This window comes from Carlito syrichta, unplaced genomic scaffold, assembly GCF_000164805.1.
Source record: "Carlito syrichta isolate Samal-C Ts95f unplaced genomic scaffold, Tarsius_syrichta-2.0.1 Scaffold257243, whole genome shotgun sequence".
Lineage (NCBI taxonomy): Eukaryota > Metazoa > Chordata > Mammalia > Primates > Tarsiidae > Carlito > Carlito syrichta.
The window spans coordinates 172,332-191,344 of NW_007201339.1; the positions used below are offsets into that span (position 1 = coordinate 172,332).

General features: G+C 47.0%; 1 protein-coding gene across 1 annotated transcript in view; it reads right to left on the minus strand.

The window, feature by feature from the left end:
- Nucleotides 1-248: 248 nt before the first annotated feature.
- The window catches only part of OGFOD3 (2-oxoglutarate and iron dependent oxygenase domain containing 3), a 46,220-nt gene continuing 27,455 nt past the window's right edge, over nt 249-19,013 (minus strand). Inside the window, exons 8-9 of the mRNA XM_008052116.2 lie at nt 13,223-13,346; nt 249-1,121 (exon numbers count right to left, since the gene is read on the minus strand). Coding sequence (XP_008050307.1) covers nt 985-1,121; nt 13,223-13,346 — 261 coding nt within the window. The 3' untranslated portion in view covers nt 249-984. The remainder of the gene's footprint in view (nt 1,122-13,222; nt 13,347-19,013) is intronic.

The window sequence follows — 19,013 nt, forward strand, 5'->3', positions numbered from 1 at the left end:
GGCAACCAGAAGAGTCCAACTTCAAGTGGGTGGTTGACCCTGGAATGGTGCACTAACCCAGGATAGTGGTCTCTGGGGGAGGCCTCTGTGGGACAACACCCAAATCTGGCAGAAGCCAGGCCTGGACATGCCCCCCACCTTGAGAGGCCTCCCCCATGGCTGGTCTATTCTCGGCTTCTCTGATCATCCCTTTAATGTGAAAGTTGGGGATAGTACTGGGGCAAGAAAGGGATAGGCAGAGCTGTGGCTAGACAGGAGACCAGGAGCTAGAGACAGCAACACCCAGAACCTCCTCAGTGGGGACACACTTGGACCCAGCTGTTGGGGACTCGGGCCAGTGATGGGACAGGGCTCAGTACAGTGACCAAAGTACTCAGGGTGATTCAGGGTCAGTAGTCTCAGGGACACAGACTTGGAGCCAAGGGAATAGTAGATGTTCGTTGTCACCTCAAATCCAGTAGAAGCCCCTCCCCGGAAGGACTCTGTTGCTGTCCCCAGAACTACCCGCTCATTGAAGCCTTCTCTACAGCTGTCATGGTTTATTGATTCTGCAGCCCAAGTAAAAGCCACTGACCCTACATAAGTACTGTTCCATTTAAAAGTCTGCCGATGCTTTAGTCAGTCTTCGATGGGCTGGGTGGTTTCTAAATGTGGATGAGGCCCAGGTAAAATGGGTCCTGTGTCTGCTCACAGATGGGGATTTCTACCCAGGGCCTGTAAGTCCCTTTTCTGAGGGAGGATCATGTTGGGCCTGTGTCTATAGTCTTCGAAACAAACACTCAACCCTGTGAAGGGAAAAGCTGGCCCCCTCAATTTACTCACAGATGAAAGATTAAAACATCAGCAAATCAGACTTGGAGAAGATTCGTAAGGCACTCTGTGCAATGGAATGGGCGGAATGGAAGGGATGAGGTGTGTGCCACTTTCCACATGGGCTGTGGACTGGGCCCTCCAGATGTTTTCCTTGGGTTCTGGGCCCACTGGCTATGGAAATGCTGGGTCTGCGATGCCGTGGTCGGGGTTGCAGCTGAAGGCAATGGTGATGGCATAACGGGTGCCCCAGCGGACCTTCTCCACCCGGTGCAGGTTCTCGGACCCTGAGGTGAAGAAGGAGACTCGTCCTGGAAGAAAAGGAGAGAGAGGTGGCCATGCGGCCACATGCACAACCAGGGCCTTCAGGGGGCCTATCGCCATCAGGCCACCCAATGCAGCAATTGTGACCAATCAACACAACAACCAATAAACATGCTGGAAGCAAGAGAAGCTGAAGAAACAAACCCAGCAGAGGTTGGGAGACCAGAGTCCTCTGAGCCAGAGCCTCTTGGGGCCATCAGGGGCTCTCTGTGGTGAGGAAGGTGGAGGGAGGAGCCACAGACCTGGGGACAAGGCCATCAATTGCTCCAAGTGCCCCGAATCATTTGATGTCCTGACCTCTTACAGACCATCCAGATATGACACTTTAGGATCTTTTTTCTTTCTTTTTTTTTTTTTTTGAGTCAGAGTCTCACTCTGTCACCCAGGCTGGGGTGCAGTAGCACACTCATGGCCACTGTAGCCTTGACCTGCTGGGCTCAGGTGATCCTTCTGCCTCAGCCTTCCAAGTAGCTGGAACTACAGGTGCACACCAGCATGCCCAGCTAATTTTTTGATTTATTGTCGAGTCGAGGTCTCGCCAAGTTGCCCAGGTTGGTCTTGAACCCCTGGGCTCAGGCAATCCTCTCGCCTGCCCCTCCCAAAGTGTTAGGATTACAGGCGTGAGCAGCCGTGCCTGGCTTGGATCTTCTTTCTAATCACATGTCAAAAACCAAAACCAAACCCAGGAGGGGTTCTAACACAGAATCAGGGAAGACAAGCCAGGACAAAACATCCAACTCTCAGTACCCAGCTGCTTCCCACCAAGTGGGGTGAAAGGTAAAAATGGGGAATAGTTAGCATTCCCAGCAGCCAAAACTGCTGCAGCTCTGAGTCCTGGGAGTAGGGAGTCCTTCCAAATATCAGTTTCTAGAGGATTCCATGTTGATTTGCCTACACCACTGTAGATTTTTAAAGTGGCTGTTCACTGTAAGTGAGGGGTCCTGAGACTACAAATGTACTGTCCCTGCCAGAGGGCCTGGCTCCAAATGTCCTGTGACAATTCCATTTTCCTTCAAAGGTTACTGCTGAAAACTTGATTTCTTCCTTTCATATTTGTAACTTGACTCTAAATCTTTGAAAAGGGGGGAAAAATTTCATCCCAGATGTGTACTGCATTCTAGCTGTCAAGAGAGAATCATATTCTGCCTAGAAAGAGCAGAGCAAAAGAAATCACATGAATGCAATGGAACATGTCTGAATGGAGGCCTGGAGACTCCCAGGAACTCAAACAAGGCAACTGGTTATTCCTCCCTGACCAGTCAGATCGCCTCCAGATATGAAGGAAACACTCTTTCCAGGGTAATGTGGAGTCATAATGCTTTCTGAGCTTACATTTTTAAGGGCATGCTATCCTTGGTTTCTTCGAGTTTCTATCAAACCTGAGACACTGGAACAAGTAGGGAGGTCCACCTGCAGAGCAGGGCCCAGCAGTTTGGGGAGTTCAGGACCTTCAGCCTCTCCTGCCCAGCCCACTCTCTCTGCTCCCCTATTACAGACAGAAATGGTTTTCAGGTGTTTGCCAAGCTCCAATAAGGGGGTCGGCCAGGCTCAGTGGCTCAGCCTGTAATCCCAGCATTTTGGGAGACCAAGGCGAGTGGATTGCCTGAGACCAGCCCGGGCAACTTGGCAAGACCTTATCTCTACGATAAATCAAAAATTAGCCAGGCATGGTAGTGTGCACCTGTAGTTCTGGCTACCTGGAAGGCTGAGGTGGAAGGATTGCCAGAGCCCAGCAGGCCACTGGGGTGGCCGTGAGCGTGCCATTGCACCCCAGCCTGGGTGACAGAGTGAGACTCCAACTCAAAAAAAAAAAAAAAGAGTAGAGGTCTCTATGGACTCTCCATTGTTTCTGCACATCTTATAAACAGAGGCACAAAAGGACAGAGAAAAAAAAGAATTAAGAGCAACTGAGCTTTATGAGCTATGGGACAATAAGAAACCATCCACCATCCATGTTATTGAAGCCTCAGATAAAGATGAGATTACTTTGGGATAGAAAAAGACTACCTAAAGAAATAATGACCAAAACTTTCTCCAATTTGATTTAAAAAAACAACAACAACCAAAAAAAAACCCTTTGACTTTTACATCCAGTAAGCTTAGCAAAGTCCAAGCAGAATAAATATAAGCAAATGCACACCTAGGCACATCATAGTCAAACTGGTAAAATGAAAGATTAGGAAAAATCTTGATAGTAGCAGAGAAAAAAGATGTATTTTTATCACACACAAGGAATGGCAAGACTGCTGACTTCTCATCAGAAAACACAGAAGCTGGAATCAACAAATGACATTTTAAAACTGCTAAAAGAAAACACCGTATCAACCCAGAATTTCACATCCAGTGAAAATATCATTTTTCTAAAAAACTGAAATAAGGACTTTTTTTCAGAAAAATCATGGCCAGCAGAATTGTACTATAAGAAATGCTAAAAACAGAGGGGAAATGATACCAGTTGAAAACCTGGATTTAAAAACAGGAATGGAGAGTACTGGAAAATGATGACTAAGTGGGGAAACATAACATGAGTGTATATGTTCCTGTTTGTTTCCATAAGAGATAATAAGTCATTTGCAGAAAAAAAGATAACATCACATCATAAGGTGGAATTTATCATATATTTAGAAATAAAATATATGAAAATAAAAACACAGAAGTTGGGAAGCTGATAAATGGAATTATACTACTCGAGGCATTTTACATTTGTCGACTGGGAGTATGAAGCAGGATGTGGGTGAATCAGACATTTTTGTATCCACTTTGATCATTCCATCAATTCAACACAGGCCCAAACAAATTTCTGCAGTCATTTTGTAGAAATTAACAAGTTGTTTGCAAAATATGTGTGGAAATACAGCCAAAAAATTTGGGCAGCCAAAATAATTTTGACAAAGAAGGCTAAGGAACACTGACAGCATGCATTTTCAAGAATTTTGATAAAGCTACAGTAATGGAACCACCATGATATCATAAGGAGAGACACATAAATCAATGGAATAGAAATCAGTATCCAGAAATGGAACACACAGATATGGCCTGTGGATTTTTGACAAAGGCATCAAGGGTCACTTCATGGGGGAAAGACAGTGTCTCTAACAGATGCTGCTGAAACAAATGGATATCCATATGTAACAAATGAACACAGACCCCTACCTTACACCATAAATCAATGTTATTTTAAAATGAATCACAGGCATAGACATAAAAGCTCAAACTATAAAGTCTCTAGAAACAGATGTAGAAGAGAAATCTCTGAGATTTGTGGCAAATCTCTCTGGTATGGAATCTTAGGTAGAATCCAAAAGTATTAACTATAAAAGAAAAAAAAAATCAGTAAGTTGAACATTACTAAAATTTAAAGATTTTTTCTTCTTCAAAAGATAAGAAAATTAAAAGCCAAGTCATAAACTGGGAGAACATTTGCAAAATATACATCCAATAAAGGACTTTTATCCAAAGCATATAAAGAATCCTTACACTCAGTAAGAAGACAAACAATCTCATTTAAAATGGGCAAGATACTCAGGAGGTTGAGGAGGAAGGATCACTTGAGGCCAGGAATTTGAAAGTGGCCTGGGCAACAACATAGTGAGATACTGTCTCTAAAAAAAATGCTTTTTAATTATCCAGGCATGGTTGTGCTTGCCTGTTTCCTAGCTACTTGAGAGAATGAGGCAGGAGGATCACTTGAACCAAGGAGTTCAAGGTTGCAGTGGGGTATGATCATGTCACTGCACTCCAGTCTGGGCCAAAGAGTGAGACTCTGTCTTAAAAAAGAAAAAAAGAAGAAGAAAAAAAAAAAAAAAGACATGGATAGACACTCACATGCAAAAAAATGAAAAGGATGCAAAAAATAAAAAGGCATATAACATAGTGTTCAATATCATTTGTCATCAGAGAAATACAAATTAAACCTCACCAATACTACTGCATATCCACTTGTGGCAGGCAGTCTCTGAGTGGCCTTCGTGGGCCACTCATGTAATCCCTCCCTTGGGCCCAGCAACTCACTCCTCATGAACAAAATATGCCAGGAATGATGGGCTGCCATTTCTGAGATCAGGTTACAGAAAGACTGTGGCTGCATCTGGCTCACCCTCTCACTCCAAGTGAAGCCAACTGCCAAGCTGTGCGTGGCCTGCGGAGAAGCCCACGTGGCAGGGAACTTCAGAAGGCGGCCTCTGGCAAACAGCAGGCCAGGCATTGAGTCCTGCCCATAGCCACATAAGAAGCCTGGAAGCAGATACTCTCCCAGTCACGCTGAGATGACAGTAGCCCCTGCCACCACCTTCATGAAGCCTCAGAAGAGATGCTTACCAGAGGACCTGGCTAAGTCATGCCCAGATTCCTGGATTCCTGACTCATAGAAACTATGAGAAAAAAGTATTGGTTGTATTCAGCCACTAAGTTTTGGGCTGATATATTACATGGCAAGAGATAACTGGTACACCATTTGAATGGTTAAATTTAAAGACAGACAGTGCTAAGTGCTGAGGGAGGTATGGAGTCACAGGAACAGGTTGGCAGCTCCTTACAAAGTTAGACATGCACTTTTCACACAACCAGCAATTCTACTTACAGGGATATAACTAAGAGGAATGAAGACTCACATCCAAGGCCGGGTGCGGTGACTCATGCCTATAATCCCAGCACTTTGGGAGACCAAGGTGAGAGGATTGCCTGAGCCCACAGTTCAAGACTAGCCTGGGGAAGTTGGCGAGACTTCATCTCTATAATAAATCAAAAAATTGGCTGGGTGTGGTGGCAGATGCCTGTAGTTCCAGTTACTTGGAAAGCTGAGGCAGACGAATCACCTGAGCCTAGTAGGCCGAGGCTGTGGTGGCCATGAACATGCCACTGCACTCCAGCCTGGGCAACAAAGTGAGACTCCAACTCAAAAAAAAAAAAAAAAAAAACTCACTTCCAGACAAAGACTCAGAGACACATGCTCACAGCAGCTTCATTACAAAGAAAAGAACTGGGAGGCAGACCGGGACAGAACTGCCCATAAGAAAGTTCAGATCTTCCGTTTCTCAAACCGAATTGGGAGTGAGTCCAAATGGCTTCCACACCATGGTTCTAGAGGAGTGAGACCACAGACTTCCTGAACAAGTGCCACACTTGGTGACTGAGGGAGGTGGTGGAGGGAAAGAAAGGTAGATTCAGAGTCTGCAATTCCAACATTTTCTCCCAAATGTATCCAAACTTCAAACATGGCAACATTCTTTCCCTTTATTCATGAGATCTACCCTGACTCTCAGATACCAGCTCTAACTCCGTGACACCAGCCCTGACTCTTGGACACCAGCCCTGACTCTCGGACACCAGCCTTGACCCTCGGACACCAGCTTTGACTCTCGGACACAAGCCCTGATTACTGGACACAGCCCTGGTTCGACCGACCAACCATGCAGCCACAACGTCTGCCTTGTTTGTTGATGAGCATGCACCAGGGCCAAACTCTGCCCTCCCTGTGACACCTGTGCAGGGACAGGAGATGCTTCACTGTGACCCCAAGGCCACAGCCTCTCTTGGTGACCAATTCAGGCACTTGCAGAACCGCTAGTATATGGCAGGAGGCTCACACTGTATGGACTGAGCCCCTTTCACAAGTCAAATCATGCTCCCAACCACCAGCTGAGAACCCCTCCACCACATCTTAGGCCAGACACTCTGAGGGCTGCAGAGTAAGGGCAGCTCTACACGCCCACCTCAAGGAAAATCGTTAACGTCACAAAATAACTCGCTGACTCTCATCCTGTCTACCTGGAACGGAAATTTTCTGACACAATCAAATGCCAACATGATAACTCTTAGATAAAAAGCTAACCCAGGTTTTACTTTTAACGAACCAACAAGTAAGCTCTCCACTTAACTCAAAACTCAAAAGACAGCTCAAAAGTCCACAGTAATTAAATAATGATAGATACTGCAGAAACAGGCTGAAGAACCAAATGGCAAGAACTAGTCACTGGAACTGTACGTATTCAGCAGATGGGAGGAAGTCACCATCTGAGTGGTCAGTATGGATCACTCGCCTGTCAAGGCTGTGACCAGCACACCAGCTCTGGGAGCAAAGACACACCTGTGACACCAATGCCAAGGGTTCATTGATGCATACAGATGACCTTGCTCATCCAAACTTGAAATAAATATATTTCAGGATTCAGTAAAACTTACTTTCTGGGCCGGGCTCGGTGGCTCAGCCTATAATCCCAGCACTTTGGGAGGCCGAGGTGTGTGGATTGCCTGAGTCCGCGGGTTCGAAACCCATCTGGGCAATTTGACGAGACCTCATTTCTACAATAAATCAAAAATTAGCTGGGCGTGGTAGCGCACGCCTGTAGTTCCAGCTACTTGGAAGGCTGAGGTGGAAGGATCGCTAGAGCCCAACAGGTTGAGGCTGCGGTGGCCGGGAGCGGCCATTGCACTCCAGTCTGGGTGACAGAGTGAGACTCAAACTCAAAAAACAAACAAACAAAAAAACAACAAAATAAACAAACAAACAAAAACTTACTTTCCGGCTTTTTGCTTTCTTTTGTAAATGACTATTAGATCATCACCTACTTCCTTAAAGCAGGATATATGTTGGCAACTGAGGAACCAAAAATAGGAAATGATCTCAGTTCCCAGAATCTTACATGTCTTCTTCTTCTTAGGCAGTAAGAATCCCCAAATGACATGTGACTCCAGCCTTGGCACTGGGAGCTTCACTGGCTCTTGGTCCATTAGCTTCTTGGAATTCACACGATGTCAACTAGAAACAAAGATATTCTGGGGGCATAGGACAGGAATTATGTAATAAAGGGTTAACTCAGCAGGCCTGGGCTATCCATTCCCTGCACACTCCAGAGACAGGTCTGGACACCCGTTCCTAGAGGCAACCTCTGAGTCCTCCAATCATCCTGCCTGTTGGAAAAGCCTGTGTTTACCTGGGGCCTATGGCCACAATGGGTGGCCTACACTAATAGTGCAATTATGTTGGGGCTTGGGCCACATGGTACCAGTTCAACCTCCAGAGACTGGAGACAGAGGTCAGCCACGCAGGTGGTCAGTCATACCTGTGTAATCCACCCCCATAAAAACTGGACACCAAGGCACTGGTGTTCTTCCCTGGTCAGCAATACCCCCTGTATGTTATAACATATCATGCTGGAAGAATTAAGGGCTGTTGGCCCAACTCCATCAAAGGAGGACAAAGGAAAGCTCATGCCTGGTCTACCCCGGACCCTGCCCCAGTGGCCGCTTCCCTTGGCAGAATTTTTTTAAGTTAGGGTCTCGCTCTGTTGTCCAGGCTGGAGTGCAGTGACATAATCACAGTTTACTGAGCCTCCTGCTCCTGCCTCAGCATCCTGAGTAGGTGGGACTACAGGCGCATATCACCATGTCCAGCTAATTTTCTTGTTTTTTTTTTTGTAGAGATGAAGTCTTGCTATGTTGTTCAGGATGGTCTTGAACTCTTAGGCTCAAGTAATCCTCCCACCCCGGCCTCCCAAGGTGTTGGGATTACAGGTGTGAGCCACGACACCCAGCCCCCTTGGCAGATTTTTTTTTTTGAGTTGGAGTCTCACTCGTTTGCCCAGTCTGGAGTGCAGTGGCTGCTCCCAGCCACCGCAGCCTCGCCTGCTGGACTCTGGCGATCCTTCCGCCTCAGCCTTCCGAGTAGCCAGAATTACAGGCATGTGCTATCACGCCTGGCTGATTTTTTGATTTATTGTAGAGATGAGGTCTCGCTGCCCAGGCGGGTCTCGAACCCGCGGGTTCAGGCAATCCACTCACCTCAGCCTCCCAAAGCGCGGGATTACAGGCTGAGCCACCGAGCCTGGCTCCTTGGCAGATTTTAATCCATGTCCTTCCACTGTATAAACTGTAACCATGGGTATGACAGCTTTGCTGAGTTCTGAGTTTCTATAGTGAATCACTGGACCTGAGAGTGGTCTTAGGGATCCCGAAACACAGGACTCTGTGCCTTTCTCTATGAAGATTTTCTACAAAGAAAACTAGCATTTGCCATTCATGGTAAGAACAAACCAAGAGCCAGGATTGATCTGTGTGACCCCACTCGAGGCTTCATAAAATACAACTTTATCACTATTACCTAAATATCCCTCAATACATATTACTATATGTTACTATATAAAAAATCACATTTAAACACATAGATATACATAATCACACAGATATGCAGGCAGTTTTAATTAACTGAAAGGAGAAGTTATAATTATCCTACCCAAGTACTTACCATGCTTAAAGTGTTGAAGAGTGAAATATGCTAAAGAGGTGTATATTTACAAGTCCTAGGAATTCTTCACCTACTTGAGTTCTTAAGAAAACATTTGTCTTCTGCTGTGTGAATACTGAATTTTTCCACAAAATTGCCATGACTAGAACTTCTGGGGTGAGAACTGACAGGTGGACATCCATGCTGTGAGCCCCTTCCCCCCAAATGCAGAGGTAAGTGACACAAAGACAGAGCGAGGCCAGGATAGAGTCCAGGAGAATGCCCCAAGGTCCACAGCCAGAAGAGGAAGCCAACATCGAGAACTGAGCCTATGGGTGCCCTGTTCAAGAGCAGGTCATGTAGCCTGAGCCCCCTGACATGAGCGGGCTTGGCCGGGCCCCTCTCTGCAGCAGGCACTGCCCAGGTTGTGGCCAGAGAACAGCCAAGGGAGTGGCAGGAGAGCAGAAAGGGGACCAAGGACAGCTCAGGTCATCCACTGGGATATAGGCAGCAGTGGGCAAGGGAACAGGTGGCAGCAAACACCAAATGGGAGGAGATGGACATGAAGAGAAAGAAAAAGTACCCTAAAAATGAGCCTGCAAATCAAATGAACACTAGGAAAGTCACACTCAAAATTCTCTGCAAAAAAAATGCAAATAACAAAGGAATCTCAAAGCAAACAAATTGCAGTTCTTAAAAGAGGTCAAAGAAATACTGATAGCCATAACAAATCAAAAAACAGGTACCTCCCTGCCCTCCTGGTATATCCCCAGAGCAGAACACAGCAGGGAGACAGGGAGCTCAAGTTCTGCCACTTCCCAGTGTGGAGGCCCTGCCATGATCCCTGAACCACAGGAAGAAAGCAGGACTCCTCCCCAAGCACCAACAGTGAAGGAAGCCACCTTCTCTCTTCCCATTTATCGTTGTGGTCTCATCAGGAGACCCTCCATGAACCACTGAGTATGCATTACAACCTCCACCATGCCACACTCTGGCTCTAGCACATGGGTATATCTTGTCACATAATTGCCACTTAATGACATATTCACTTTTCTGATATTGTCTGTGTTTCTAACCAGAATATAATGGGACGGGGGTTTTGCCACTTCTTCACTCCTATATCTATAGAACTTAAAGAACATTTTTGTATGACACATAGTTTGTGTTCAATACATACCAATGAAGGGGTTTAACACTCGTGTTGGTTCCCAAAGTTGATGCTGCCAGCAGGGATCACTTGTACAGCTACTAATGATGGGGCACTTCATGCTGAGGCCAGCGCACCTCATGGAGGCTGCCAGATCTCCCTGCCACCCAGTCACAAAAACTTGAGCCCTACCTGGCCTTGGGACACTAGCTCTCCCGCACATTGACCCAGAATGTGGAAAGGATGGTGTAGTGTCAGGAGCTGTGGTGGTGGTGGGGCTGCCTGTGATGGTCTGGGGACACTGACAGAGGTTCTTGGAGAAACTTTCAAAGGTGAGCTCCCAGCCCAGCAATCAAAGTACTACTGCATCCACACAGAGACTGTCAAAAGCATGTAAATTATGGGCAAAAACAGCCATTTGGGGATGGCTTTTTTCTTTCTTTTTTTTTTTTTTTTGCGTCAGGGTCTCTGTCGACTAGACTGGAGTACAGTGACACAATCACAGCTCACCACAGCCTCGACCTCCTGGGCTCAGGTGGGCATCCTGCCTCAATCTCCCAAGCAGCTGGGGCTATAGGCATAAGCCACCATGTTCAACTAATTTTAAAATTTTTTTGTAGAGATAAGGTCTTGCTAAGTTGCCCAGGCTGGTCTCTAACTCCTGGGCTCAAGTAATCCTCCAGCATCAGCCTCCCAAAGTGCTGATATTATAGGCATGAACCACCACGCTCAGCCTCTTTTTTTCTTCTTTAAGAACTATGGGCTGGGTGCAATGGCTCATATGTGTAATCCCAGAATTCTGGGAGGCTGAGACAGGAGGATCACTTGAACCCAGGAGTTTGAGACTAGCCTGGGCAACACAGTGAGACCCTATTGCTACAAAAATTACAAAAATTAGCTGGGTGGTGATGTGTTCCTATAGTCCCAGCTACTCTGGAGGCTGAGGTGGAGGGACTGTCTGAGTCCAGGAGGTCGAGACTACAGTGAGCCGTGATGACATCACTGCACTCCAGCCTGGGCAGCAGATTGAGACTCTGTCTCAAAACAAACAAACAAACAAAACTAAACAAAATGTGCAACTGACTATGTGAGCTATGTGGCATGGCCTTAGTCTCAGGGCCACATCTGCTGTGCCAGCTGCTGGCCTGTGTAGGCTGCTGTGGGGTTTGTCATATCTCACATCTGTCCCGCTCACTACACAATCAACTTGCCTATGGATCTTGCAGCTCAAAGCATGTTCCCTCTGGAATGGGAGGAGGTTGATGTGGCCAAGAGCCAGGACCCTCTTACTGTGTAGGCATGGTTTCCAGGTAAGCTGCACTGCCAATCAAGTCTAACACTACAGAGCCATTGCATATCCTCCTGCTGCAGACAGAAGAGAAATATAAGATGTCTTTTCTGACAAGGAAGGTCATGTCCTCCCTTCCAGTGTAAGCCTTGTGACCGTGAAAGAATTCCTAGTGAGACTCGCTAGTACCCGAGCCTGCAGTTTCTTAGGAGCACACAGGAGTGACTCCTCTCATCCCTTTATCCCACCAGCTCTGTTGGGAGCACGCACATATGACTGGCAGGAGCCATGGAACCAGCGCCACCTTTTCATGGATGTTGTCCATTATCACGAATGTGGGAAAACACAAAATGAATTTTAATTCATGTATAAAATTAAATGCCTGCTTGTCCTTTTTACATTTTAAATGTACCTTAAAAATGGGCAAAGAGAGGACACTGATGTCAGAAACACTCTGGGTGGTCATGTGTTTATGTCTCAGCAAGTGACGCTGGAAGCCAACATAAACCCCACTGGCCTCTGCTGTGGGCCCAGGGTGGGGGCCTAGTCCTGACCATCACATAGCTCCTGGCCTGATGAGCTGCCATCAGGCAGGAAGAACACCCGTGCCAAGAGGCCACTCCATAGGCGAGGTGGTGCCATGGGGACAGGTAAGACACAGCCACAGGTAGATAGCACTGGCACAGCCGAGACAGCCCAGGCTAAATGGGGCCATGACACAGGGTGCACCTCAGGAAGCCCTACCAGGGAGCCCATCCCATTCTCACAACCCCCCACTCCAGGCCTGGGCTATGCTCCCCACAAATTCAAGAAGGAGGGGATGATCATTGCTTGGCACAGGCTCACTGGCTCCGCTGTGGCTCATACGTGTAATCCCAGAACTTTGGGAAGCCGAGACAAGAGGATCACTTGAGTTCAGGAGTTTGAGATTAGCCTGGACAACACAGTGGCTGTGCTGGGCCTGGGACAGGTGGGACTCTGGACCACAAGATCCAGGAAGACAGGCTCCAAAGCCAGTACCGTGGGGATACCCAGCAGCGCTTCTCATCCTCAGTGATGAGGGCACTTAGTTACCCACATTGGGTTGGGAGCACCAACTAATCTTAAACTGAGTCCCTTTGAGGAGGGGACCGGGCATGACCATACTCCAGGAAGGAGGGAGGGGGACCCTTGCCCACCAAAGTGACGCACACCCAAGCAAGGGGGTAGGCTCGGGGCCAGTGTTGGCATGGAGACCTGGCTCTCCCACTGACCTCAGTGACCCAGACATGGGCCCAGCACACACTCAGCAATCACCCGCCATATCACAGGAGCTTGCTTAACACAGCATTGCCATGTAACACCCTCCACACTATGGCGCATGTGTGTGGAGGTCCCTGAGCTGTGCAAGGAGCATCCCTTCCCCCATTCCCTGCCTGCCTGCACCTCCTACCAGCTTTGGGCTCCACCGTCTTGTTGGCGCCTTCCTCCATGAACACGAACCGCCCTCCGCCAAAGTCCTCCAGGTAGTCAGAGAGGTAGAGCAGCGAGGTGTAGTCAAAGGAGCCGTAAGTCACCTGTGGGGCAGAGCCAGGGGAGGGGTCAGATTCTGTGAGGAACAAGGGGAAGCCGGGACCTCATTTTCCAGAAGGCAAATAAGCAGAATGTGTAGGCCCCAGAGACGAGGCCATTTGTTCCTTCACAGCTTTAGAAAAGCCTCAGCCAAGTCCCTAGTTTTATGCACTTCTGCCTAGGGTAAAGCTCACATGTCTGAGCAGCTATGACCTGGCAGACGCTGCATGTGCAGGACAACCATGGGGGACACTGGCTGATGCCTAAAATGGCAGCCACAGTGTCCACACAAGGGAAGCAGAGGCAGCAGTAAAAAGTGCTTTTGCTTATTTTTTCAGATGTGGGCAACCCCAAACTTTTAAAATTAATTGTGATAAAATATATCTAACAAACAATTTACCATCTTAACCACCTTTAAGAGCTCAGTTCGGTGGCACTAAGTACACTCATGTTGTACAGCCATCCCCACCATCTGTCTTCAGAACTCATCTTCCCAAACTGAAGCTCTGTCTCCATTAAACGCTCATTCCCCATCCACTTCCCCCAGTCCAACACCCTTCATTCTACTTTCTGTCTCTGAATATGATGACTCTGGGGAATTCACATAAGTGGAATCACATGGTGTTTGTCCTTGTGTGACTGGCTCACTTCACTGAGAGTGATGTCTGAGGCTCGTCCTGTTGCAGCATCCACTCCCGTGCTACAGTGAGAACTCAGCACCAAGCCACACCCAGGTACCAGGGAGTATGGTTGCAGGGTGGGAGTCACTTCAGGTGACTGCCCTGCAGTGGGGAGGGTGGGTCTCCGCCTGATCAGCTGTTTCAACCATACCCAGAGTAGGGCAGGAAGAGCTACTCGGGGAGGAAAGCACCGAAACGGACTCAGCTCAGCACCGTCACACGACAGAGTCATAAGGGGCTGTAGAAAGAGCCCAGGCTTGAAGGCAGCTCCCAATGTGGGTGAGTCAGTGACTCCCCAAGACCTTGCCTACCTCCTTCCTAGAAGGAGACCATGCCTGTGTGGTCCACAGTTGGGTTGTGTTCATCTCCTGAGATCCGACTGAATGGAAACCCAACCTCAAGTCGTCTCCTGGGAGGTAGGTCAAGCTACCTCCTTCTGGCTGCCTGGAGGCCCCTTGGGCTTAGGCATGCTCTGTGGGCTCCACATCATCCCTGCCTCACAGCTGCTTCCAGGATCCTGTCCCCAAAACCTCCCAAACATGAGGCCTTGCCAGGTTCTGATTTGAAGAAGCCCAGGTCAGACATATCATGTGAGCGGAGCAGGGTGCAGGACGACCACCTTATGTAAAGGGGGAAGTCATACCACACTTCATGATCTGACTTGCCATTGGTTGCCTTATTTTATGCAGCAGGAAGAAATAACAATTGCCAGAAAAAATGTTTTAATGTGATTCTTTACAATGAATAGAATGCAGTATTTTTACATATCTGTTTTTATGTACATAGAGAAATTCAAGAAGGGACTCTAAAGCTTCATGATGAGGTTACCTGGCAGGTGAAGGGGTTACTGGGAAGGGGTGAAAGATGCATTTTTTAAATACTCACCTTTTTATTTTTTTCACCTTTCAACCTTGTAGGATGCATTACTTCTTTGAAACAATTAAATTTAAAATAAAGTACACTGGCTGGAAGTCAGCAAAATAGCTCCCAACAGAACAATGGGGAAATCTCCCAGGTTTTTAAATAGTTCTGTTTCACTGAAGCCAATGCCTTTGCTAATTAGAAAAACATAAATGTCTAGATGCTACTTTGGTTTCTGATAGATAGACAGAATTCAGTCATGGACCATGGAAGAAGGCTGAGAGATGAGAACTGGGGAGAAGCTGCTTCCTCCACCCTTGCTAAGGAGGTTGTTTGTGCTGGTGAAATGCCAATGAGTATAAATACAAAAAACAAAAATGGGAAAATGAAGATTCCCAGCACATGCCCTGCAGTGATTAAAAAGAAAGTGGGTCTATGCACAGCACCTGCACTTAATGCCTGGTGTCAACGCTCATAGCACCCAAAAAGGAGAGGAGAGGCTTAAAAGTAATCCCAAACCTTTATTTTCTTGTTCTCTTAGGTTTACTGTTTCAATGCCAAGTGGCAGAGGCCAAGATAGAGTAAGCCAGTTGCAGATGACAACTGCAACCCTCTCCCACTAATTACAACTAAAAGTGCCCAGGATGCAAAAAGTCACAGCCTGAGGACTCTAAAAAGAAAACAGTGCAGGCTAACCAGAGGATAGTCAAGATGTGAACTATGGCCTGAGTTGCATGGGGCCTCTTTGCCTCCCTGAGGGTGGGCCCAACGGAGGAACTGCACCCAGGTATGAGCAGTAAAACCTCTAGGAGAAACCCTCTGTTTCTGGCAGAGGACCTGGAAAGGGGGCCTCTGCATCCTGGAGAGTATGGGGGAATCGTCTCTCTCCCAGGCCTGCCCTAAGGCCAGCCACAGCCACAGAACTGCTCAGTCCAGGTCCAGGTCCTATGCTATGGGGCGCCTGAAAACCTGAGAGAACAGTTTTCTGGCTGGAGAACCTAGAATGGGGACCCTGTTGTCTGAAGACTGTGGAGGAATCCCTGTAATTTTTCCTCTTTCTTTTCTCTTGCTGCGTCATCTGAAGGTGAGCCCACATCACACAGAATGAAGTATAGCATAGAGGGCTAAGAGAAACCTGGGTTCCAACAAAAAGAATAAGGAAAGAAGCCCCTGGGAGTCAGAAAGTTATGGGGCAAATCCCTGAAGGGAGAGTTGGGAAAGGGGATCCCCTAAATCTGAGTACGGACCAACATGAGGCTTTGGCTCACCCTCCCCACCCCTAGCTTTTATGCAGAGGAGACCAAAGAAACAAAGACCAGAGTCTGCTGGAGAGTGGTCAGTGAGAGTCCATTGGCCCATCCCCCTATTACACAGGCAGGGAGACTGAGGCCCAAAGGGAGTATACGGTGAATTAGAGAGAGTGGTTCTGTGGGTTGGCAGTCCTGACATACCATGGTGGAGGTGTGTGCCTTCTGGATTTGGGGGTCCCCTTGTCTGCCTTCACAGGTTTAGCCCAAAACGAGGAGGGGGCTGGGGTAGGCATCAGCAGCCCTGGCTGTACTGTACCTGACCAGCTTGTGGGGGGCTTCCCAGCAAGAAAATGGAAGGACAACAGGCTCAGAAGTACACAGGGACCTGGAGTCATGGATACTTGGCCTGAATGCCTATTGAGTCCAGAGAAGGAATGACACATTTTAAGCTATATTTTAATAACCGTCCTTTCCTCTCATCCCCTCTCCCCCATCTATCCCCCACCTTCCCATCTCTCACCTCTAACAATCTGGCCCAAAAAGCATGAATGGATTCTAGGCTCCAGGCAGCTTTCAAGAACCAAACTGTAATACAAACCACCAGCCACATCTTAGACTCAGCCACAAGTGGTGCATGTGTCTACCAACACAGCAGAAAATTGACATGGGAAAACCCACCCACAGGAGGCAAGACAGTACATGTGGTCTGAATGGAACCAAACTGACTGCCTGATAGAAGAAAACAAATCAATCAACATTCTTCAGAGGATTTTTGTAGGATCCAGAGTCTTAAGCATTTAAAATGTCGAGGACACAGTTAAAAATTACTCCATGTATGTAGAACCAAGAAAATCTGACCAATTCTCAAGGGAAAAGACAATCATTAGACATCAACCATGAAACAACCCAGATATTAGAATTATCTAACAAATACTTTATCCATCTGCCAACCTCTACCTTTTAACTGGAGTGTTTAATCCTTTTACTTTTTTTTTTTGAGTCGAAGTCTCACTTGTAGTAGCATGCTCTCAGCCACCGCAGCCTCGACCTGCTGGGTTCCGGCGATCCTTCCGTCTCAGCCTTCCAAGTAGCCAGAACTACAGGCGTGCGCTACCATGCCTGGCTTTTTTTTTTTTAATTGTAGAGATGAGGTCTTGTCAAGTTGCCTGGGTGGGTCTCGAACCTGCGGGCTCAGGCAATCCACTCGCTTCGGCCTCCCAAAGTGCTGGGATTACAGGATAAGCCACCAAACCCGGCCTTTTTTTTTAAAGAGACAAAGTCGCTGGGCTCGGTGGCTCAGCCTGTCATCCCGCGCTTTGGGAGGCTGAGGTAAGTGGATTGTCTGTGCCCACGGGTTCAAGACCCGCCTGGCCAACTTGGGGAGACCTCGTCTCTACAATAAATCAAAAAATTAGCCGGGCGTGATAGCGCATGCCTGTAATTCCAGCTACTTGGAAGGCTGAGGCGGAAGGATCGCTGGAGCCCAGCAGGTGGAGGCTGCGGTGGCCAGGAGCGGCCACTGCACTCCAGTCTGGGCGACAGAGTGAGACTGCGACTCAAAAAAAAAAGAGACAAAGTCTTGCTCTTATTGCCCAAGCTGGAGTGCAATGGTGTGATCATAGCTCACTGCAGCTTTGGACTCCTGGGCTCAAGTGATCCTCCCACTTCAGACTTCTCACCTATAGCTGGGACTACAGGTGTCTGCCACCACCCATGGATAAATATTTTTAAAATTTTTATAGAGACAAGGTCTTGCTATATTGCTCAGGCTGGTCTTGAATTCTTAGCCTCAATCCATCCTCTGGCCTCAGCCTCCCAAAGTACAGGCATGAACCAACACACCTGGCCCCATTGACATTTAATGTAATTACTGGTAGGGTAGGATTTTACTATTTGTTTTCTATATGTCTGATACCTTTTGGGTCCTCTATTCCTCCATCATTGTCATCTTTTGTGCTAAATATTTTCTAGTGTACCATCTTAATTTCCTTGTCATTTATTTTAGACATTTTAAATTTTCTTAGCAATTCCTCTGAGGATTACAACTAACATATTAATTTAAAACAATTTAGTTCAAATTAATACTAACAATTTCAATAACACATAAAAACTTTGCTCCTATATAATCAGTTCCTTCCTGTGCTATTATTGTCTCACAAATCACATCTTTATACACTGTGAGCCTATCGACACAGATTTATAGTTATTTCTTTATGCAGTTGTCCTTTAAATCAGGAGAAAAAGAGTTACAAACAAAAAATACTTTTTAAAAAAATTTGAGTTGGGGTCTCACTCTGCTACTTAGCCTGGAGTACAGTGGTATGATCACAGATCACCAAAGCCTCTACCTGGGCTCAGGCCTTTTACCTCAGCCTCCTGAGTAGCTGGGACTACAGGTGTGCACTACTACACCCAGCTAATTTTTTAAATTAATTGTAGAGACTAGGGTCTTACTATGTTGCCCAGGCTAGTCTTGAACTCCTAGGCTCAAGCAATCTTTCCCCAGCCTTGGCTTCCCAAAGTATTGGGATTATAGGCATGAGCTAACATGCCTGGCCCAAAAATACTTTTATATTGTCTTTTCTATTTACCTATGTAATTTCTTTTACTGATACTCTTCATTTCTTCATGTGGATTCCAGATACTGTCTGGTGTCCTTTCATTTCAGCCTGAAGGACTCCCTTTAGTATTTCACATATGGAAGGTTTACTGGTGAGGAATTCTCTCCATTTTGTATATCTGGGAATATCTTAATTTCTCCTTCACTTAACCCCATTCCACCCTTCCCTGGTTACTCCATCCCCCTGAAAACCACTAATCCACCTTCTGTCTTCATGAATTTGCCTATTCTGGATATCACACATAAATAAAATCATGCCAT